The following is a 24869-nucleotide window of genomic DNA, read 5'->3' as shown; positions in this document are numbered from 1 at the left end:
GTGTCATCTGCTAACAGTATTCCTGGGCATCGTCCCCATGGGAGACATAGTCCACAACCGGAATTGCTTAGTTCATGAAGCAAATCGTTTATATAAAGAGTAAAGAGCCATGCTGATATGACACGACCCTGGCCTACACCCTGTTTAACAGGGAAAACATCAGATTTGAAGCCGGCAAAGCTAACACATGAGTACATAGAATTGTAAGACAAACGTAGAATTCTCCATAATTTACCATTGATACCAAATTTATGTAATTTGTAGAAGAGACCGTCAAGCCAAACACGATCGAAGGCTTTCTCGTTATCGAGGAAGGCACAATAAACTGGTGAGTTTCTTTCGTTAAAGTATGAAATACTTTCTAGAAGAGTGAGAGCCGCCGTTTCAGCACCAGCATTTTTTCTAAATCCAAACTGTAGTGGGTGAGGGAAGGTTACATCGTCGCTTATCCATTTTTCGATTCTGTTGAGAAGCATTCTTTCGAAAAGCTTACTTAGGACTGAAGTTAGTGTTATGCCCCTGTAGTTAGATGGATCACTTTTACTTTTTCCTCGTCCCTTATGTACTGGTAAGATTTCGCCAATATGATACATTTTGGGTATATATTCATGTTTAATAATAGCATTGAATAAAACCATAATATGCTTTAATAAAGATCTTCCCGCATACTTAATATGTTCGTTTGTGAGCCCATCAGGTCCCGGAGATTTATTGTTTTTCAGTCCTTTAACTGTACTTACTACCTCTGCAATGGTGAATGGTCTCTTCAATGGATGGTTAGCAGTTACATCGGTATCAGCATCAGATGTTTCGTTGTTTTCAATATTTTTGACTGAGCATATTACTTCATCAGCAAAAGAGCAGTCAAAATGACTTTCCATGGTTGGGATTGATAAGTCTCGAAAGTATTTACCAAAGATTCCACAAATACCTTCCGCGTTACTACTTTGGTTACATTTATAAAGAAGTTTGTGTACTTGGTCCTTAGTTTTGTGATATCGTTTAGCAGTTTTAAAGTATTCATGTACATCTATTTCAGCTGCCTCATAAAGTTCTTTCAGTCTGCTATCTATGAGCGATTGTTTGGATCTGCGATGCTGTCTTCTAAAACTACGCTTTGCTTCTTTATATTTAGCAAAGTTCTCATCGTTCTTAGCATGTGACCTGCCATTCTCTTGCCAATGTCGTCTTTTACTGCGCATTTCATCATGTAATAACTTCAGGTTGTCTTTTTTCCAGTAGGGTTTGAGGTAGGATTTAAACTTTGTTGATGGGATACTTACTGCAGTAGATGCATGGAGGGCATCTGTAATGTACTTATTATACGTTTCAATATATTCATTGTGGGATGGGAATTGGGACAACTTGCATATGTCTTCACGAAAGTAATTTTCAGTTTCATAGCGATACAGCATAAGATCAGTATCACACGCTTTCTTCCAATTGAGCTTATATCCACCATATGTTTTTTTAGGACAGTCATTTGTTATACACAGAAGGATAGGCAGATGGTCTGAGACAGTATATGGTATATCAGTATCAATGGTATAACCAATAACGTTATTCAGATAATCAACACTCACAAACATATAGTCTATCATTGTTCTCACATCTTTACATTTGTTTGAGAACGTATACTTAGTAATATCGTCTAATGGTACAACTGAATATAGGGTTCATTCATTTAGTACCCTTTGAAGACAGCGAGATCTCATTCTTTGGACAGCAGATTGTCGTATATCTGCATTAAAATCTCCAGTAAGGATAGTAAGACCATATTGCGAGTATATGTCATACAGTTCCATCACATAATCCAGCTGTTCAAAGTATACACTGTCTAAGATGTTAGTGGAAGGTAATCTCGTTCCTATCACATATAATGTGTTACTACCTATTTGTAGACTTACTCCGATTACATTTTGGCTTTGTGATGTATTGATTACGGATACCCTACACCAATCGCCTTTACGTATGAAGGTTGCTATACCACCTGACCCACGCTGAGAAGTACTGGTACAGCTGCATTTATAGTAAACATCAAAATCATCATGTATAGTGTTCATAAGGGAGGCATTTTGTTCACTTAGCCAATGTTCAGTCACAAAGAATAGATCTGTGCTGTCTAGTCTGGTACATAACTGATGTGTACCGTGCATAATGCCTCGTATGTTCCAAGTTGCTATTCGAAGCATACCGAGTAGTAACAGTGCACTATGTATAATGTTTATTATTAGTATAGCTTTTCATTCTTGGCTCCTGAGTTGTCATATGCATACCAAGAACTTTTTGGTACCCATTCTCTGCAGTTAACATTTTCAGGCCAGAACGTTTCATCGGCCAATATTGCCTTTGCACATTGTGTTGGCATATTTACACGTATTGTGTAAGTTGGATTTCGGCCTTCCCAATGCTTAAGGAGCTTCATATAGCTAATTGTAACACCACGCTGTGTTGCATAGTCCTTGATCGCGTCTTGTACAATTTCAAAGGGCATGTCAGCTTTTACATAAGACAGAACAAGCCTCTTTTGTTTAAAGCGAGAGGCCCCAGAGAAGGCTTTTTTTCCACTGATCGTTCAGCTGGACTGTTCTTGATTGGCTTGCATGATTTTCTTCACTGGGGCTTTCGCATGTAATAGTAAGGGACGGTTCATTGTTCGTGTGGTCACGAGATGTTTCTTGTCGCGAGTGTTTCACATTGTTTGGCTTTTGTCTGTGGTCTCGGATTGTTGAGTTTGTTGATCCAGATGGGTCACCATCACTAATTGCTGGACAATGAGCTGCTGCTTGGGTTGTTGTTATATTTTCAAATGTCACACGCAGGTCATCAGGATTCGCACTTTTGACGGCTTCTGAGTACAATAGCTTACTTCTGGTGCTCATACAATCTATTTTCCCATCTATAGCAGACGTTCGTTTATCAATTGTTGATATTCTTGTAAGCAGAGTTTCTTGGAGCTCTTTAATATCTACATTCTTACGTTGTAGGTCTTCCTTCAGTGATAACACATCATGCTTAAGTTTTTCCTCGCGGGATTGACTCTCTTGAACTTTAGTTTTAAGGAAAACAAGTTCTTTGTTCTTTTCTTCTAATGCAGTAATCATGTGAAACATGTCCTCTTCATATTTAGACTGGAAATCGTTCATTTTATCATAGATAACTGTAAAGCGTTCATTCATCTCTTCATGCATACACATTAGTTTTGAGAGGAAACATCCAAGCACATCTTTGTCTTTATCATCCACAAGCTCAGTGTTTTCGTCAGATACTTCGTTACCGTGAGCACGTGATTTCTGTCGACTCATGACTTCCGATTGAATAACATGAGCAGGCACAGACCCAGTAATATAGCTATAGAGCAGGTACACATCTGATGCATATTTCATAAGCACACTTTTAGTCTGGCCGGCTCTTTTCACCCTCTTTATAAGGGCACCATCTGGAAAGTCAGGTTTTTCACTCTTTGCAATGTCATACAATGAGAAACGAATGTCATTTAGTTGGTTTTCCTCATCCCTGTATATCGTAGTCAACTTAGTTTCACATGTCTGTCTATCATACCCACTAAGTGTGTCGCGTAGCTCATTTAGGATACCATAGTCCAGAGAGTCAGGTTCCTGTGTAGAGTATCGTGGAGAACTGGTGTTGCTCATACTTTCAGCTAGTACGGACAATAGAAATAAAGTGAGTTACCTTCAGGTTGATGGATCCAAATGTAGTAAGGTCCACATCGTATATATCCAAGATCCAAATGAGAATAAATCACACACCCTCTGAAGGATTTGCAAACTTCATATTCTTTCCACTGTCCAGTGAAGATCATATATAACCTGTAGCTCCCTGTAAGCTTACAAGGACGCTCAGGTCGAGAGAGGCAACATAAGCACGTCCTCACTCCACGGTGGCTTGGGGTAGTACAACCTTCATGTGTAGTCTCCCCACCCTGTGTAGGGGAGTACAACCTTCATGTGTAGTCTCCCCACTCTGTGTAGGGGAGTACAACCTTCATGTGTAGTCTCCCCACCCTGTGTAGGGGAGTACAACCTTCATGTGTAGTCTCCCCACCCTGTGTAGGGGAGTACAACCTTCATGTGTAGTCTCCCCACCCTGTGTAGGGAAGTACAACCTTCATGTGTATTTTCCCCACCCTGTGTAGGGGAGTACAACCTTCATGTGTAGTCTCCCCACTCTGTGTAGGGAAGTACAACCCTTCATGTGTAGTCTCCCCACCCTGTGTAGGGGAGTACAACCTTCATGTGAAGTCTCCCCACTCTGTGTAGGGAAGTACAACCTTCATGTGAAGTCTCCCCACCCTGTGTAGGGAAGTACAACCTTCATGTGAAGTCTCCCCACCCTGTGTAGGGCAGTACAACCTTCATGTGAAGTCTCTCCACCCTGTGTAGGGAAGTACAACCTTCATGTGAAGTCTCCCCACCCTGTGTAGGGAAGTACAACCTTCATGTGAAGTCTCCCCACCCTGTGTAGGGAAGTACAACGTTCATGTGTAGTCTCTCCACCCTGTGTAGGGAAGTACAACCTTCATGTGAAGTCTCCCCACCTTGTGTAGGGAAGTACAACCTTCATGTGAAGTCTCTCCACCCTGTGTAGGGAAGTACAACCTTCATGTGAAGTCTCCCCACCTTGTGTAGGGAAGTACAACCTTCATGTGAAGTCTCTCCACCCTGTGTAGGGAAGTACAACCTTCATGTGTAGTCTCCCCACCCTGTGTAGGGGAGTACAACCCTTCGTGTGTTCTCTACCCACCCTGTGAAGGGAAGTACAACCTTCATGTGAAGTCTCTCCACCCTGTGTAGGGAAGTACAACCTTCATGTGTAATCTCCCCACCCTGAGTAGGGAAGTACAACCCTTCATGTGTAGTCTCTCCACCCTGTGTAGGGGAGTACAACCCTTCATGTGTAGTCTCCCCACCCTGTGTAGGGAAGTACAACCCTTCATGTGTAGTCTCCCCACCCTGTGTAGGGAAGGACAACCCTTCATGTGCAGTCTCCCCACTCTGTGTAGGGGAGTACAACCCTTCATGTGCAGTCTCCCCACCCTGTGTAGGGGAGTACAACCCTTCATGTGTAGTCTCCCCACCCTGTGTAGGGGAGTACAACCCTTCATGTGCAGTCTCCCCACCCTGTGTAGGGAAGTACAACCTTCATGTGTAGTCTCCCCACCCTGTGTAGGGAAGTACAACCTTCATGTGTAGTCTCCCCACCCTGTGTAGGGAAGTACAACCCTTCATGTGCAGTCTCCCCACCCTGTGTAGGGAAGTACAACCTTCATGTGTAGTCTCCCCACCCTGTGTAGGGAAGGACAACCTTCATGTGTAGTCTCCCCACCCTGTGTAGGGGAGTACAACCTTCATGTGTAGTCTCCCCACCCTATGTAGGGAAGTACAACCTTCATGTGAAGTCTCCCCACCCTGTGTAGGGAAGTACAACCCTTCATGTGTAGTCTCCCCACCCTGTGTAGGGGAGTACAACCCTTCATGTGTAGTCTCCCCACCCTGTGTAGGGAAGTACAACCCTTCATGTGTAGTCTCCCCACCCTGTGTAGGGGAGTACAACCTTCATGTGTAGTCTCCCCACCCTGTGTAGGGAAGTACAACCTTCATGTGTAGTCCCCCCACCCTGTGTAGGGGAGTACAACCTTCATGTGTAGTCTCCCCACCCTGTGTAGGGGAGTACAAGCTTCATGTGTAGTCTCCCCACCCTGTGTAGGGAAGGACAACCTTCATGTGTAGTCTCCCCACCCTGTGTAGGGGAGTACAACCCTTCATGTGTAGTCTCCCCACCCTGTGTAGGGGAGTACAACCTTCATGTGTAGTCTCCCCATTCTCTGTACAAGCTGGGTTGAGCCTTGTTTAGCTGTTGCATGTGAAGTATCAGATACTTCTATGTGGAATGCCAACATGACCAACAGCCAGTATAAGTTTCACATTGATTTTTTGTCCTTCTGAATAATATCTTCTTTTGAGGCCTGTCCTGTGAGACCTTCATGTTATAATGAGAAAATCCTACAAATCAACTTCTTCCCATTGACAATCTGGAATGTAGATATGTGATGAATGGTACTTCAACGACCAGGGCTAATGTTGTGGTGACACCTATCACATGTTCCTGTTTAGGAGATCCTCCGCTACAGTGACAATTGTTGTGTGTTTTCCTACAGAGGACATACAGTGGAGCCACTGCTTCTGCAATACTTGTAGACAGTTTGTTTGTTGGTTAACACAGCACTCTGCAATATTGCTATATATATGTGTGACAGAGGTCTGTAAATAACTGAATCTGGACCAGACAGTCAAGTGATTGACATCAAGATCTGCATTGGGATATGATGACATGCATCAACCATCTCAGTGAGCCTGACCATGATCCCAAGAGTAGCTTCTTACAACAAGAATGTATTGCTGCAGATCAATTCTAACCTGGATATACACAGCTGTCCTGTACACAGGTGCCATTTCTAAGCACAGGTTCACATTTGGGGCCAGAGTTTGGAAGGCTATACAACAACAACATGCGTACACTCCACTTGTCGTATTCTTAAATTCTTTTAAATTCTTGTGACTTTCAGAAATAATTGTGCCTATTTTTCACATCCCAAAACTTTCTTCACACTTATAATCCATGGCTTCTTGTTGCAGTTATGTTTGAGATGTCAGTGTGTTCTTGAGTTTAGACGATGTATGCCAGTGTTATCATGGCCTCTGACAGTGTGTTTATATGTTAATAGTGTTATCAGAGTGTATCATCATTCCAGAAGAATTTGGAGCTGTGGGTAATCGGCACTGAAGCTGTCAAATTCCATTTATCTGTTTGGAGGCAGATGGGAGGCAAGAAAAAAGATTATCTAAATATGAAATGCTGGCAGATAAACAAATAGAGCTTGGATTTTGGTTAAATATGGATATTGATTTCTACTAACTATTTTTCAAAGGAAAGAATCAGGTTATCAATAAGCCCATACACAAATTCATTTGAAACTCTATAGGTGAGCTGTTCTGATGTGAGGAGTGCCACACACACACACACACTGCTGGTGGTGTGGGAATGTCGTTGTGAACACACCAGCATGCATCCATGATCAAACCCCTTCAGCATGGATTGACTGGCATCATTGGGTGTTAAGACTGTTCTAGCATACAGAGAGAATATCTAGCAACATGGATTAGATATAATATAGACCAGATTATGATAAATCCAGGTCATAATGATCAAGTAGCTCCTGAAGAATCTCCCCACCCTACTATAACCCAACCTAGGGGTAGGGACTTAACACTTCCTTCTACACATCTCTCCTAGCTGGCAATATGCCAAGTGAGATGTGTTTGTTTTATCATGTTTTCGTCTTCTCAGATACAGATATCAAAATGATTTGCTTGTTGGCTTTTATGGTGGAACTGTTTGTGGTTCATTTGTCCACAGTTAAGGTACAGGAAATAAAAGCTATGTTGACACTTCCATTAAGGAACACAAAGGAGCGCATTTGATCCTCAACCAGAGATCTTGATCGATCGCTTGTTATGAACCAAATCATTGATTTTTTTTTATTTTAACCAAATCCCATGATGAGTTGTGGGGTGAGACATGAGAGACTATGTAATCAGAGACTGAGTTTGTTGATGCCTGTCATATACAGGCACAGGTTTCAGGGACAGATAATGTGAGGTGAGCATGCATCAGCTGGGGCATGGCGTGGCATCCTTGCCTTCTAACTTGTCATGCTAATCTCCTCTCCCAGCATGTAACACATTCTTCTCATTATGATAGGAATCAAACGCCAGGCTTGTATATTGCATGTTAATTGCAGTCTCAGTTGCTGTGTGCGCCGGTCTGCCAAGTATGCACCAGGCAAATGCCCACACATTTGAAATTGCTGATCATTAGTGATGATTAACAAGATTTTGATGCTGACATCTGCAACATCATGTGATATTTATCCTTCTGATTCAGGTAATTAGCGCTGGGTGGGGACTGTGAGGCCAAGCAGGGACAGCTGAGGCTTCTGAAGGGAAGTTTGCATTGTGAAGCAGTTGTATTGAATAGAGTATTTTAAGTATAATCATGCTATAGATGATTAAAATTGCCCATAATTGTTGCAAGTCAGGAATATTATGCATGTTCTTTTCCTGTAAATATAATGTAGTAATTGTTAGGGTCGTATGATAATAACTGGGAACATGGATGGGAAGTTATCATTGATATCAAGTACAGACTTCATTCAGCCAGATGCAAAGGTCAGCTTTAACCCAAACTATTGTATAAAGGTCAGAGTTCATTTTGGCTTTCCAAATCAGGTCTGTGGATGATGATGAGTTGTGAATTCTTCATGTTTTACCGTGCAGTTAATTGTTTAGACTGTTATCCCTGTACAGATGATTTTAGGAAAATGGATTGTCAAATTGTAAATTAAGCAATAATCAATTATAAATCAAACAAGAAATTTAATCTTTTTGGTCCTTGTTGATTATGATACATGATATATCAAATAATACTCTCAACTACTAAAGAAAAGCAGACAATACTTTCAACAAATTCCTGCAAAAGGTTTCTTAGTTTTTCTTTTTTTTAAATTACTTTTGGAAAGAATTTGCCAAATCTAAACTGGACTTGTCTGCAAAACAAAACAGTGTGTCCAACCTTATCACTGTGGTCATATGGAGCTGGGGCATTGTTGCTGTACAGAGCTCTCAAGAACTTGTTGAAAATTTTAATTCACCTTTGGACAAAATAGAGTTTGCAATAGACCTAATCAATAGCAGCTGCTATACAATAAATCAAGAAGAGAAACCTCCACATGTAATTGAATAAGCTGCTTGGTGTTAGGTGGGAAGACGATGCCCAATCAGCTCACCTCAGACATTACTGATTGCCTGGTCAGACTTGTAGCTCACCTCAGACAGTACTGATTGCCTGGTCAGCCTTGTAGCTCACCTCAGACAGTACTGATTGCCTGGTCAGCCTTGTAGCTCACCTCAGACAGTACTGATTGTCTGGTCAGCGTTGTAGCTCACCTCAGACAGTACCGATTGTCTGGTCAGCCTTGTAGCTCACCTCAGACAGTACTGATTGCCTGGTCAGCCTTGTAGCTCACCTCAGACAGTACTGATTGCCTGGTCAGCCTTGTAGCTCACCTCAGACAGTACTGATTGTCTGGTCAGCATTGTAGCTCGCCTCAGACAGTACCGATTGCCTGGTCAGCCTTGTAGCTCACCTCAGACAGTACTGATTGTCTGGTCAGCGTTGTAGCTCACCTCAGACAGTACCGATTGCCTGGTCAGCCTTGTAGCTCACCTCAGACAGTACTGATTGTCTGGTCAGCCTTGTAGCTCACCTCAGACAGTACCGATTGCCTGGTCAGCCTTGTAGCTCACCTCAGACAGCACTGATTGACTGGTAAGCCTTGTAGCTCACCTCAGACAGTACCGATTGCCTGGTCAGCCTTGTAGCTCACCTCAGACAGCACTGATTGACTGGTAAGCCTTGTAGCTCACCTCAGACAGCACTGATTGTCTGGTCAGCCTTGTAGCTCACCTCAGACAGTACTGATTGTCTGGTCAGCATTGTAGCTCGCCTCAGACAGTACTGATTGCCTGGTCAACCTTGTAGCTCACCTCAGACAGTTCTGGTTGTCTGGTCAGCATTGTAGATCACCTGGGCCAGTGGTAGTACCCAGTCAGCTGTGTAGCTCACCTAGACCTTTACTTGGGCCAGTGGTAGTACCCAGTCAGCCTTGTAGCTCACCTGGGCCAGTGGTAGTACCCAGTCAGCCTTGTAGCTCACCTAGACCTTTACTTGGGCCAGTGGTAGTACCCAGTCAGCCTTGTAGCTCACCTGGGCCAGTGGTAGGTTCCCAGTCAGCGAGTCTGGGTCTATGTGTTCTGTGTGGTTACATTGATACCTCTGTGTTGTATTGTTAAATTCTGGCAGTTTAAATGTGATACAATTGGCCACTCATGAATCTCTTGTGGAGCACTTTTCTCAAAAGTCAAATACTTGATGACTGCTTGGTGCTCATTCTTTTCCATTTCTCTGTCCATTTGGACCCCTATCATGTTCAACTGGCTGTCGTCACTAATATACAAACAGCCTCAACAGACCAAATACACTTGCAATGAACTACTTCAACAATGTTAAAGTTCACTTTGTTATGGCCCATAGTTAAAAGTTAGTCAGGCTTAGAACTTTTTTACCATCCCTGGTACCGTAGTTGTCTCAGATAGAGTCTAAGTGATGACTCCTTCATACCAAGCCGCCTCATACGGAATACCATCTGGTACATTGAGTGTTCTCTGTTGGTGAGAAGATAGCCAGAAGTTCCCATAGCTGTATTTACGTTGCTTGGCTTGAAGTCAAACCAAACATGTCACATATACACAGGAGTCAAGAGTAATACCATCAAAGTAATTTTTTTTCAAGACATCACGTAAAATACATACTGTGTGGTTGATTGAGAGTCAAGAATTTCATTGATTTTCTTGAATGTTGGATGTTTAATGTCAAATGAAGGAAAAGGATACTGAATGAGGCACTTCCTGGTTTGTTCTAAATCAATGTTGACACAAACTTTTGATGTTTTGTGAAATTATGAGTTGATGAATCTGTACATGTACAGTGGGCCCTTACAACATGTACAGTGGGCCCTTACAACATGTACAGTGGGCCCTTACAACATGTACAGTGGGCCTGACAGCATGTACAGCGAGCCTTACAGTACGTACAGCGAGCCTTACAGCATGTACAGCGGGCCTTACAACATGTACAGTGGGCCTTACAGCATGTACAGTGGGCCTTACAGCATGTACAGCGAGCCTTACAGCACGTACAGCGAGCCTTACAGCATGTACAGCGGGCCTTACAACATGTACAGTGGGCCTTACAACATGTACAGCGGGCCTTACAGCATGTACAGCAGGCCTTACAGCATGTACAGCGGGCCTTACAACATGTACAGCCGGCCCTAACATCATGTACAGCGAGCCTTACAGCATGTACAGCAGGCCCTTACAACATGTACAGCGGGCCTTACAACATGTACAGCGGGTCTTACAACATGTACAGCGGCCCTTACAGCATGTACAGCAGGCCCTTACAACATGTACAGCGGGCCTTACAACATGTACAGTGGGCCTGACAGCATGTACAGCGAGCCTTACAGCATGTACAGCGGGTCTTACAGCATGTACAGCGGGTCTTACAACATGTACAGCGGTCCTTACAGCATGTACAGCGAGCCTTACAGCATGTACAGCGGGTCTTACAACATGTACAGCGGTCCTTACAGCATGTACAGCGAGCCTTACAGCATGTACAGCGGGCCTTACAACATGTACAGCGAGCCTTACAGCATGTACAGCGGGCCTTACAACATGTACAGTTGGCCCTTACAACATGTACAGTGGGCCCTTACAACATGTACAGCAGGCCCTTACAGCATGTACAGCAGGCCCTTACAACATGTACAGTGGGCCCTTAGAACATGTACAGTGGGCCTTACAACATGTACAGCGGACCTTACAACATGTACAGCGAGCCTTACTACATGTACAGCGGCCCTTACAACATGTACAGCGGCCCTTACAGCATGTACAGCGGGTCTTACAACTTGTACAGCGAGCCTTACTACATGTACAGCGGGCCTTACAACATGTACAGCGGCCCTTACAACATGTACAGCCGCCCTTACAACATGTACAGTGGGCCCTTAGAACATGTACAGCAGGCCCTTACAGCATGTACAGTTGGCCCTTACAACATGTACAGCGGGCCTTACAACATGTACGGTGGGCCCTTACAACATGTACAGTTGGCCCTTACAGCATGTACAGTGGGCCCTTACAACATGTACAGCAGGCCCTTACAACATGTACAGCAGGCCCTTACAACATGTACAGCAGGCCCTTACAGCTTGTACAGTGGGCCCTTACAGCATGTACAGTGAGCCCTTACAGCATGTACAGCAGGCCCTTACAACATGTACAGTGGGCCCTTACAGCATGTACAGTTGGCCCTTACAGCATGTACAGCAGGCCCTTAGAACATGTACAGCAGGCCCTTAGAAAATGTACAGCGGGCCTTACAACATGTACAGCGGCCCTTACAGCATGTACAGCGGGTCTTACAACATGTACAGCGAGCCTTACTACATGTACAGCGGGCCTTACAACATGTACAGCGGCCCTTACAACATGTACAGCGGCCCTTACAACATGTACAGTGGGCCCTTAGAACATGTACAGCAGGCCCTTACAGCATGTACAGTTGGCTCTTACAACATGTACAGCAGGCCTTACAACATGTACGGTGGGCCCTTACAACATGTACAGTTGGCCCTTACAGCATGTACAGTGGGCCCTTACAACATGTACAGCAGGCCCTTACAACATGTACAGCAGGCCCTTACAGCTTGTACAGTGGGCCCTTACAGCATGTACAGTGAGCCCTTACAGCATTTACAGCAGGCCCTTACAACATGTACAGTGGGCCCTTACAGCATGTACAGTTGGCCCTTACAGCATGTACAGCAGGCCCTTACAACATGTACAGCAGGCCCTTAGAACATGTACAGCGGGCCTTACAGCATGTACAGTTGGCCCTTACAGCATGTACAGTGGGCCTTACAGCATGTACAGCGAGCCTTACAGCATGTACAGCGAGCCTTACAGCATGTACAGCGGGTCTTACAACATGTACAGCGGTCCTTACAGCATGTACAGCGGGCCTTACAACATGTACAGTGGGCCCTTACAACATGAACAGTGGGCCCTTACAACATGTACAGTTGGCCCTTACAACATGTACAGCAGGCCCTTACAGCATGTACAGCAGGCCCTTACAGCATGTACAGCAGGCCCTTACAACATGTACAGTGGGCCCTTACAACATGTACAGTGGGCCTTACAACATGTACAGCGGGCCTTACAACATGTACAACAAGCCTTACTACATGTACAGCGGCCCTTACAACATGTACAGCGGCCCTTACAGCATGTACAGCGGGCCTTACAACGTGTACAGCGGGCCTTACAACATGTATAGCGGCCCTTACAGCATGTACAGTGGGCCCTTAGAACATGTACAGCAGGCCCTTACAGCATGTACAGTGAGCCCTTACAGCATGTACAGTGAGCCCTTACAGCATGTACAGCAGGCCCTTACAGCATGTACAGTGAGCCCATACAGCATGTACAGTGAGCCCTTACAGCATGTACAGCAGGCCCTTACAACATGTACAGTGGGCCCTTAAAGCATGTACAGTTGGCCCTTACAGCATGTACAGCAGGCCCTTAGAACATGTACAGCAGGCCCTTAGAACATGTACAGCGGGCCTTACAGCATGTACAGCGAGCCTTACAGCATGTACAGCGGCCCATACGAAATGTACAGCAGGTCTTACAACATGTACAGCGGGCCTTACAACATGTACAGCAGGTCCTTACAACATGTACAGTGGGCCCTTACAGCATGTACAGTGGGCCCTTAGAACATGTACAGCAGGCCCTTACAACATGTACAGTGGGCCCTTAGAACATGTACAGTGGGCCCATACAGCATGTACAGTGGGCCCTTACAGCATGTACAGTGGGCCCTTACAGCATTTACAGCAGGCCCTTACAACATGTACAGCAGGCCCTTACAGCATGTACAGCAGGCCCTTACAGCATGTACAGTGGGCCCTTAGAACATGTACAGCAGGCCCTTACAGCATGTACAGCAGGCCCTTACAGCATGTACAGTGGGCCCATACAGCATGTACAGTGAGCCCTTACAGCATGTACAGCAGGCCCTTACAACATGTACAGTGGGCCCTTAAAGCATGTACAGTTGGCCCTTACAGCATGTACAGCAGGCCCTTAGAACATGTACAGCAGGCCCTTAGAACATGTACAGCAGGCCCTTAGAACATGTACAGCGGGCCTTACAGCATGTACAGTTGGCCCTTACAGCATGTACAGCGAGCCTTACAGCATGTACAGCGAGCCTTACAGCATGTACAGCGGCCCTTACGAAATGTACAGCGGGTCTTACAACATGTACAGCGGGCCTTACAACATGTACAGCAGGTCCTTACAACATGTACAGTGGGCCCTTACAGCATGTACAGTGGGCCCTTAGAACATGTACAGCAGGCCCTTACAGCATGTACAGCAGGCCCTTACAACATGTACAGCCGGCCCTTACAGCATGTACAGCTGGCCCCACGTACAGTCAGACTTACAGCATGTACAGCAGGCCCTTACAACATGTACAGCTGGCCCCACATACAGTGAGACTTACAGCATGTGCAGTGGGCCCTTACAACATGTACAGTGGGCCCTTACAGCATGTACAGTGGGCCCTTACAACATGTACAGTGGGCCCTTACAACATGTACAGTGGGCCCTTACAGCATGTACAGCAGGCCCTCACGTACATCGAGCCTTACAGCATGTGCAGGTTATGGGGGACGTGGCCTGAGTCTAGGATTGATTCACTGATGTGTGTACTACAGATCTGATCACGGATGCTCCCAGCCGATGGCGGTCTCAGTGAGAGGGCTGGGGGATCAGCTGGGACTGTGTCATAAGATTTGATGGTTGAAACTCTGGACTTGGCTAAGCTCTGTAGTCAGTGATCATGGTGATAGGAGGTTGTATGAGTCGGTGGAAACAGAAAAAGATTACTCCGTTTTATGCAAGTCAACTATTTGAATTATTATATTATTTTGTACCTTTGTGAAATTATTTTAGATGATTAAAGTGCAGAGAATTGTTTTTCTAGAGCTGCCCTTCCAACAAGGATGCTCAGAACAACACAATGCTTGAAAGCATCATCTTGCTGCATCAACATCGCAGTATCACGGGAATGTTTGACGCACAGACATTCCTGCTTGTGAGGAGTTTCCTGTGAGCTGAGATTGTCAGCTTGTTACATTAGAATACTGGGTGCATGTGTCCTCACTGGAGACACTGGCAAATTCATGTACACATGTGCAATATACTCCTATATGTACATACAGTCACACGTGCAATATACTCCTATATGTATAGTCACATGTGCAATATACTCCTATATGTATATAGTCACATGTGCAATATACTCCTATATGTATACAGTCACATGTGCAATATACTCCTATATGTATACAGTCACATGTGCAATATACTCCTATATGTATACAGTCACACCTGCAATATACTCCTATATGTATACAGTCACATGTGCAATATACTCCTATATGAATACAGTCACATGTGCAATATACTCCTATATGTATACAGTCACATGTGCAATATACTCCTATATGTATACAGTCACATGTGCAATATACTCCTATATGAATACAGTCACATGTGCAATATACTCCTGTATGTATAGTCACATGTGCAATATACTCCTATATGAATACAGTCACACGTGCAATATACTTCTATATGTATAGTCACATGTGCAATATACTCCTGTATGTATACAGTCACATGTGCAATATACTCCTGTATGTATACAGTCACATGTGCAATATACTCCTATATGTATACAGTCACATGTGCAATATACTCCTATATGTATACAGTCACATGTGCAATATACTCCTATATGTATACAGTCACATGTGCAATATACTCCTATATGTTTAGTCACATGTGCAATATACTCCTATATGTATACAGTCACACATGCAATATACTCCTATATGTATACAGTCACATGTGCAATATACTCCTGTATGTATACAGTCACATGTGCAATATACTCCTGTATGTATACAGTCACATGTGCAATATACTCCTATATGTATACAGTCACATGTGAATGGGGCCGGGTGTACACAAGTATTTCCCCTGGCCGCCGGAGTATATACTTACTTCGTCATGACATTCACCTGATGAAGGAGTAAGTATATACTCCGAAATGTTGTGTTCCTCATAATAAAGAAGTTGACATCCATAAATTTCCTTTCAGTCACTTCTAAATGCCTTTCAAACACTTCACAGATTTATCCATTTAATATTCTTGCCAAATGAAATATGAAAACTTTGGAAACAGAATTTTCTGTTGACATTTGTTTTCACCAGCAGTTTTAATAGCTAATCTGAATAACACGCTTGATCATAGCATGGGGACAGTTGGGCATTACTAGCGAACTGAGGTCAAGATGCTGAAGATGTTTTGCCTCTGGTTGCATGGCGTAATGACAAGGTAGACTGGGAAACTGTTTGATCTTTGTATTGTGGTAGTTTTTCTCTCAATGTAATGAATACATGCAGTACTTATTCTAACAAGCATTTCATGTTGTAAGGTTTCTTACGTTCAGTTGTTGCCTGGGGTGATGAAGTCCTGCCTGCACCCTGTGTCAGCGCTGTAGTTAATGTGAGGCTTCAACATGTCAGCTTTCATTACAGGTACCATCTATTCTAAAATTAGAAGAAGAAAATTAGTTTTCCGTGTCTTCCATTTTGCCTATTTCCATGTTTATTTATACATGTGATATTAAATACACACAGGCCTGAGAACCTCATTCTTTGATTCCTGGTGATTACGACCAGCAAAATAGATAACATATTACTTTTTATTTCAAAGGAAATTTGTTTTTCAATCATAAAACTTCTGAGGTGAATGCTGTAAGGATACAATGTAACACAGATTCAGCATTCCTCCACGGGACTCCAGCATCCTGTCAAGAGGGGAGCCGCTCATTCCCTGTTTAAGGCAGAGTTAACAAGAGGTGCACTTCATGCACACATGGACACTTCAGTCTCTGTATGCAGCAGCACGTCAGGAAAAAGAAAATGTCTCAAACTTCAGGCGATGTGGTCTCACTCAAAAAGTGGTTTTCTTTCCATTTGAAGTTTGCTGCTTAGAATGCACTAATGAAATATTTTCCATCTTTGTTAGAAAATAAAACAAATGGCGGCTGGTAATAATACCAGGGACGTAAGACAGTTTTAAGACATATCTTGTCTATTGAATGGATGTTCATGGGAAATTAACACAAATGTACAAGTGTTAGTTGTAGAATTTAGACTGTACAATACCGACTGTTGGCTGGAGATGTTTTGTTTCAAGTGTCATCAGCTAATCTTTAGTGAAAGTAGCTATTTCACCCGATACCTGTGGTCGACGAACATGTACGTGAAGAAGCAGAAGGCATCTGGCTCACCCAGGATCTGGAGAAATGACAAGTAAAACCCTAAACTTGTATTTATTTTATCAATTATTATTACTTTTTTCAGATCTCAACCATGGTTCATTCATGACACTAACAGTGCAGTTTAAATCGTGGGTGGAGTCATTACGAACACTGTGATTGGATACTGTAAGTGATTGACAGCTAAGGCCAACAAATCAGCATCATGGGAGAGATAGCCCCCTGGAATCCCATGCAGTTCATCTTCATATCGTTTTTCACATGCTACCTGTCATTCATGAGGCCCCCAGAAGGTAAGTCACGTGATCAGGTCATGTGACCCTGTAGTGATCTTACTCCTTTAATGCTTCTAAATAAAAAGTTGCGATCCCTACATTATTTACAGAGAGTGTAAAAGTTTAAAGGCCGAAAACTTGATGAACAAATACTTGGAGAGTGTACTGTAATATTCAGTAATATCAACACGTCTTGATTGTTACACTACTTGTGTACTGTCATGTCATGTCTAGCATGTCACAATGTCGTAATAGTGGTGTGCACTTAAGAATAAAACATCAAAGCATGCTTCATTTTCTCGAGGGAAGTCAGCTTGTCAGGATTGTCTGCTTATCAATACTTGGATGAATAGGCACAGAGGGTTGTGTCTACAGCATGTGATGTTGTTTCAGGGGGGATGTCGGTGATTGCGCTGTACCTGCTGACGTTCTTCATCTGCACCCCCGCCCTGTACATCCAGCTGAAGCTGGGCGGTTACCTGCAAAAGGGCATTGTGGGTATCTTCTCCATGTTCTTCCCAATCTGGAAAGGTAGGTGTATCCAACATGGACGCTCTACATCTCTGCCGTGTACCGTCCCTCTACATTTTTGCAGTGTACCGTCCCTCTACATCTCTGCCTTGTACCGTCCCTCTACATCTCTGCCTTGTACCGTCCCTCTACATCTCTGCCGTGTACCGTCCCTCTACATTTCTGCCGTGTACCGTCCATCTACATTTCTGCCGTGTACCGTCCCTCTACATTTCTGCCGCGTACCGTCCCTCTACATCTCTGCCTTGTACCGTCCCTCTACATCTCTGCCTTGTACCGTCCCTCTACAACTCTGCCGTGTACCGTCCCTCTACATCTCTGCCGTGTACCGTCCATCTACATTTCTGCCGTGTACCGTCCCTCTACATTTCTGCCGCGTACTGTCCCTCTACATCTCTGCCGTGTACTGTCCATCTACATTTCTGCCGTGTACCCTCCCTCTACATTTCTGCCGCGTACCGTCCCTCTACATCTCTGCCGTGTACCGTCCCTCTACATTTCTGCCGTGTACCGTCCCTCTACATTTCTGCCGTGTACCGTCCCTCTACATTTCTGCCATGTACCGTCCCTCTACATTTCTGCCTTGTACCATCCCTCTACAACTCTGCCGTGTACCGTCCATCTACATTTCTGCCGTATATCGTCCCTCTACATCTCTGCCGTGTACCGTCCCTGTAATCTCTGCCGTGTACCATCCCTCTACATTTCTGCCGTGTACCGTCCCTTTACATTTCTGCCGTGTACCGTCCCTCTGCATCTCTGCCCTGTATCTCTACATTTCTGCCGTGTACCGTCCCTCTACATCTCTGCCGTGTACCATCCCTCTACATTTCTGCCGTGTACCGTCCATCTACATTTCTGCCGTGTACCGTCCCTTTACATCTCTGCCCTGTATCTCTACATCTCTGCCGTGTACCGTCCCTCTACATTTCTGCATTGTACCGTCCCTCTACATCTCTGCCTTGTACCGTCCCTCTACATTTCTCCCTTGTACTGTCCCTCTACATCTCTGCCGTGTACCGTCCCTCTACATCTCTGCCGTGTACCGTCCCTCTACATTTCTGCCGTGTACCGTCCCTCTACATCTCTGCACTGTATCATCCCTCTACATCTCTGCCGTGTACCGTCCCTCTACATCTCAGCCGTGTATCTCTACATCTCTGCCGTGTACCGTCCCTCTACATCTCTGCCTTGTACCGTCCCTCTACATTTCTGCTGTATACCGTCCCTCTACATCTCTGCACTGTATCATCCCTCTACATCTCTGCCGTGTACCGTCCCTCTACATCTCAGCCGTGTACCGTCCCTCTACATCTCTGCCGTGTACCGTCCCTCTACATTTCTGCCGTGTACCGTCCCTCTACATTTCTGCCGTGTACCGTCCCTGTACATCTCTGCCGTGTACCGTCCCTCTACATTTCTGCCGTGTACCGTCCCTCTACATCTCTGCCGTGTACCGTCCCTCTACATTTCTGCCGTGTACCGTCCCTCTACATTTCTGCCGTGTACCGTCCCTGTACATCTCTGCCGTGTACCGTCCCTCTACATTTCTGCCGCGTACCGTCCCTGTACATCTCTGCCGTGTACCGTCCCTCTACATTTCTGCCGTGTACCGTCCCTCTACATTTCTGCCGTGTACCGTCCCTCTACATTTCTGCCATGTACCGTCCCTCTACATTTCTGCCTTGTACCATCCCTCTACAACTCTGCCGTGTACCGTCCATCTACATTTCTGCCGTATATCGTCCCTCTACATCTCTGCCGTGTACCGTCCCTGTAATCTCTGCCGTGTACCATCCCTCTACATTTCTGCCGTGTACCGTCCCTTTACATTTCTGCCGTGTACCGTCCCTCTACATCTCTGCCCTGTATCTCTACATTTCTGCCGTGTACCGTCCCTCTACATCTCTGCCGTGTACCATCCCTCTACATTTCTGCCGTGTACCGTCCATCTACATTTCTGCCGTGTACCGTCCCTTTACATCTCTGCCCTGTATCTCTACATCTCTGCCGTGTACCGTCCCTCTACATTTCTGCATTGTACCGTCCCTCTACATCTCTGCCTTGTACCGTCCCTCTACATTTCTCCCTTGTACTGTCCCTCTACATCTCTGCCGTGTACCGTCCCTCTACATCTCTGCCGTGTACCGTCCCTCTACATCTCAGCCGTGTATCTCTACATCTCTGCCGTGTACCGTCCCTCTACATCTCTGCCTTGTACCGTCCCTCTACATTTCTGCTGTATACCGTCCCTCTACATCTCTGCACTGTATCATCCCTCTACATCTCTGCCGTGTACCGTCCCTCTACATCTCAGCCGTGTACCGTCCCTCTACATCTCTGCCGTGTACCGTCCCTCTACATTTCTGCCGTGTACCGTCCCTCTACATTTCTGCCGTGTACCGTCCCTGTACATCTCTGCCGTGTACCGTCCCTCTACATTTCTGCCGTGTACCGTCCCTCTACATCTCTGCACTGTATCATCCCTCTACATTTCTGCCGTGTACCATCCCTCTACATTTCTGCCGTGTACCGTCCCTCTACATCTCTGCACTGTATCATCCCTCTACATCTCTGCTGTGTACCGTCCCTCTACATGTCTGCCGTGTACCGTCCCTCTACATCTCTGCCCTGTATCTCTACATCTCTGCCGTGTACCGTCCCTCTACATCTCTGCTCTGTATCTCTACATCTCTGCCGTGTATCGTCCCTCTACATCTCTGCCCTGTATCTCCACATCTCTGCCCTGTGTCTCCACATCTGTGCCCTGTCTCTCCACATCTGTGCCCTGTATCTCTACCTCTCTGCCCTGTATCTCTACCTCTCTGCCCTGTATCTCTACCTCTCTGCCCTGTCTCTCCACATCTGTGCCATGTCTCTCCACATCCCTACCCTGTCTCTCCACATCCCTGCCCTGTCTCTCCACATTCCTGCCCTGTGTCTTCACATCCCTGCCCTGTGTCTCCACATCTCTGCCCTGTCTCTCCACATCCCTGCCCTGTCTCTCCACATCTCTGCCCTGTCTCTCCACATCTGTGCCCTGTATCTCTACCTCTCTGCCCTGTATCTCTACCTCTCTGCCCTGTCTCTCCACATTCCTGCCCTGTGTCTTCACATCCCTGCCCTGTGTCTCCACATCTCTGCCCTGTCTCTCCACATCCCTGCCCTGTCTCTCCACATCTCTGCCCTGTCTCTCCACATCTGTGCCCTGTATCTCTACCTCTCTGCCCTGTATCTCTACCTCTCTGCCCTGTCTCTCCACATCTCTGCCCTGTCTCTCCACATCCCTGCCCTGTCTCTCCACATCTCTGCCCTGTATCTCCACATCTCTGCCCTGTCTCTCCACATCTCTGCCCTGTCTCTCCACATCTGTGCCCTGTGTCTCCACATCTGTGCCATGTCTCTCCACATCCCTACCCTGTCTCTCCACATCCCTGCCCTGTGTCTCCACATCTCTGCCCTGTCTCTCCACATCCCTGCCCTGTCTCTCCACATCCCTGCCCTGTGTCTCTACCTCTCTGCCCTGTATCTCTACCTCTCTGCCCTGTATCTCTACCTCTCTGCCCTGTCTCTCCACATCTGTGCCCTGTATCTCTACCTCTCTGCCCTGTATCTCTACCTCTCTGCCCTGTCTCTCCACATTCCTGCCCTGTGTCTTCACATCCCTGCCCTGTGTCTCCACATCTCTGCCCTGTCTCTCCACATCCCTGCCCTGTCTCTCCACATCTCTGCCCTGTCTCTCCACATCTGTGCCCTGTATCTCTACCTCTCTGCCCTGTATCTCTACCTCTCTGCCCTGTTTCTCCACATTCCTGCCCTGTGTCTTCACATCCCTGCCCTGTGTCTCCACATCTCTGCCCTGTCTCTCCACATCCCTGCCCTGTCTCTCCACATCTCTGCCCTGTCTCTCCACATCTGTGCCCTGTATCTCTACCTCTCTGCCCTGTATCTCTACCTCTCTGCCCTGTCTCTCCACATCTCTGCCCTGTCTCTCCACATCCCTGCCCTGTATCTCCACATCTCTGCCCTGTCTCTCCACATCTGTGCCCTGTATCTCTACCTCTCTGCGCTGTGTCTCCACATCTGTGCCCTGTCTCTCCACATCTGTGCCATGTCTCTCCACATCCCTACCCTGTCTCTCCACATCCCTGCCCTGTGTCTCCACATCTCTGCCCTGTCTCTCCACATCCCTGCCCTGTCTCTCCACATCTCTGCCCTGTCTCTCCACATCCCTGCCCTGTCTCTCCACATCTCTGCCCTGTCTCTCCACATCTGTGCCCTGTATCTCTACCTCTCTGCCCTGTATCTCCACATCTCTGCCCTGTCTCTCCACATCTCTGCCCTGTCTCTCCACATCTGTGCCCTGTGTCTCCACATCTGTGCCATGTCTCTCCACATCCCTACCCTGTCTCTCCACATCCCTGCCCTGTATCTCCACATCTCTGCCCTGTCTCTCCACATCCCTGCCCTGTCTCTCCACATCCCTGCCCTGTGTCTCCACATCTCTGCCCTGTATCTCTACCTCTCTGCCCTGTTTCTCAACATCTGTGCCCTGTCTCTCCACATCTCTGCCCTGTCTCTCCACATCCCTGCCCTGTCTCTCCACATCTCTGCCCTGTCTCTCCACATCTCTGCCCTGTATCTCTACCTCTCTGCCCTGTATCTCTACCTCTCTGCCCTGTCTCTCCACATTCCTGCCCTGTGTCTTCACATCCCTGCCCTGTGTCTCCACATCTCTGCCCTGTCTCTCCACATCCCTGCCCTGTCTCTCCACATCTCTGCCCTGTCTCTCCACATCTGTGCCCTGTATCTCTACCTCTCTGCCCTGTATCTCTACCTCTCTGCCCTGTCTCTCCACATCTCTGCCCTGTCTCTCCACATCCCTGCCCTGTCTCTCCACATCTCTGCCCTGTCTCTCCACATCTGTGCCCTGTATCTCTACCTCTTTGCCCTGTGTCTCCACATCTCTGCCCTGTGTCTCCACATCTCTGCCCTGTCTCTCCACATCTGTGCCCTGTCTCTCCACATCTGTGCCCTGTCTCTCCACATCCCTACCCTGTCTCTCCACATCCCTGCCCTGTGTCTCCACATCTCTGCCCTGTCTCTCCACATCCCTGCCCTGTCTCTCCACATCTCTGCCCTGTATCTCCACATCTCTGCCCTGTGTCTCCACATCTCTGCCCTGTCTCTCCACATCTGTGCCCTGTCTCTCCACATCTGTGCCATGTCTCTCCACATCCCTACCCTGTCTCTCCACATCCCTGCCCTGTGTCTCCACATCTCTGCCCTGTCTCTCCACATCCCTGCCCTGTCTCTCCACATCTCTGCCCTGTCTCTCCACATCCCTGCCCTGTCTCTCCACATCTCTGCCCTGTCTCTCCACATCTGTGCCCTGTATCTCTACCTCTCTGCCCTGTATCTCCACATCTCTGCCCTGTCTCTCCACATCTCTGCCCTGTCTCTCCACATCTGTGCCCTGTGTCTCCACATCTGTGCCATGTCTCTCCACATCCCTACCCTGTCTCTCCACATCCCTGCCCTGTGTCTCCACATCTCTGCCCTGTCTCTCCACATCCCTGCCCTGTGTCTCCACATCTCTGCCCTGTATCTCTACCTCTCTGCCCTGTTTCTCAACATCTGTGCCCTGTCTCTCCTCATTTGTGCCCTGTATTGTAGGTGTGGGTGTGGTGGCTGTGATAGATCTGCTGTTGAGACTCACCAACCTCGCCCCCATTGTTGCCCAGTTTGGCACCTATGCCTTCATCGCCATCTCGGAGCAGCCATACGTGTGGGGCAACTGTAAGACAATAATCGACCAACCTTTCTGCTATGATGGCCATTCAGAGGTGAAGTAAGTAACCGTGGTAACAGACACAAATACAACTCCAACAAACAGAGAATAACAGCTATGAGGAATTGTAAATTATCTGTAGTCAATGGTCATTTGAAGCTGGCACCTATTAGTAATTCCAAGGTTTATTTTTTAGAATGGAACGATGTTAATCCAGATTCTCAACAGTAAGATCACCCAAGTCCACATCAACAAATGATCCATATAGTGAATTTATTTGTGTGAACTGATCGTCAGTACAAACATTTGGTTTGGGATTCAGATTGAACCTTTTATGTCATACTTAGATTTCATCATGTCAAATATAATATCATGTCATAAGTTTAGTTTTCAGTTAAATGAGCATGTCAAATAATTTTCTAAACTATTTAAAAGACTTTTTAACTTATATATTTGTCATTTTCAGTGTGTTAAAAAGAGCTTGTACTTTTGCAGAATTTTAAACAACATGAAATCCTACCACAGAGCGGAGGAGTTGTTTTACAAGTAAGTCAGGTGCCACTGCAGGGGTGATACAACAGCCAAGGGGAGACAACTAATGGATTGTCTCCCTTGATGCTGCACTGAAGTATTATAGTTGATGGTTTGTTTAAATTCCCCTCAGACTGGGCACACATGTAGTTCATGAGTTTCTCACAGATTAAACAATTGCAAAATTTTAGGCCCAAGCTACTGGTTCTCTTGCAGTGAAAATATAGACCTTTTGAACAATGCAGGTATTGATGTTAATTTGAAAATATGTTCTGCCAAGTAATTGTTCCGTCTCTTTGTGGCAATGTGTCACTGAGGCCCTGAACACAACTATAACTTCACTATATTTTGCCCCTGTGATTAGAGTGCAGTATTTGTTTGCTGTTGTGATTAGAGTGCAGTATTTGTTTGCTGTTGTGATTAGAGTGCAGTATTTGTTTGCAACTGTGATTAGAGTGCAGTATTTGTTTGCTGTTGTGATTAGAGTGCAGTATTTGTTTGCTGTTGTGATTAGAGTGCAGTATTTGTTTGCAACTGTGATTAGAGTGCAGTATTTGTTTGCTGTTGTGATTAGAGTGCAGTATTTGTTTGCCCCTGTGAT

General features: G+C 46.0%; 1 protein-coding gene across 9 annotated transcripts in view; it reads left to right on the top strand.

Annotated features, from left to right (window-relative positions):
• LOC124116684 (sodium-dependent proline transporter-like) overlaps positions 1–24869 on the top strand; it is a 105778-nt gene that overhangs the window by 62136 nt on the left and 18773 nt on the right. For all 9 annotated transcript variants that reach the window (XM_048395143.1, XM_048395142.1, XM_048395141.1 and 6 more), the window contains 4 exons: positions 17226–17433; positions 17809–17946; positions 23623–23797; positions 24233–24283. In XM_048395143.1, the coding sequence (XP_048251100.1) occupies positions 17346–17433; positions 17809–17946; positions 23623–23797; positions 24233–24283 (452 nt within the window). In that variant the 5' untranslated portion in view covers positions 17226–17345. The remainder of the gene's footprint in view (positions 1–17225; positions 17434–17808; positions 17947–23622; positions 23798–24232; positions 24284–24869) is intronic.

The sequence above is a fragment of the Haliotis rufescens genome, unplaced genomic scaffold (genome assembly GCF_023055435.1).
Source record: "Haliotis rufescens isolate VD_foot unplaced genomic scaffold, xgHalRufe1.0.p SCAF_14, whole genome shotgun sequence".
In the NCBI taxonomy this organism is placed as follows: Eukaryota; Metazoa; Mollusca; class Gastropoda; order Lepetellida; family Haliotidae; genus Haliotis; species Haliotis rufescens.
This window is presented reverse-complemented; position numbering and strand designations above follow the sequence as displayed.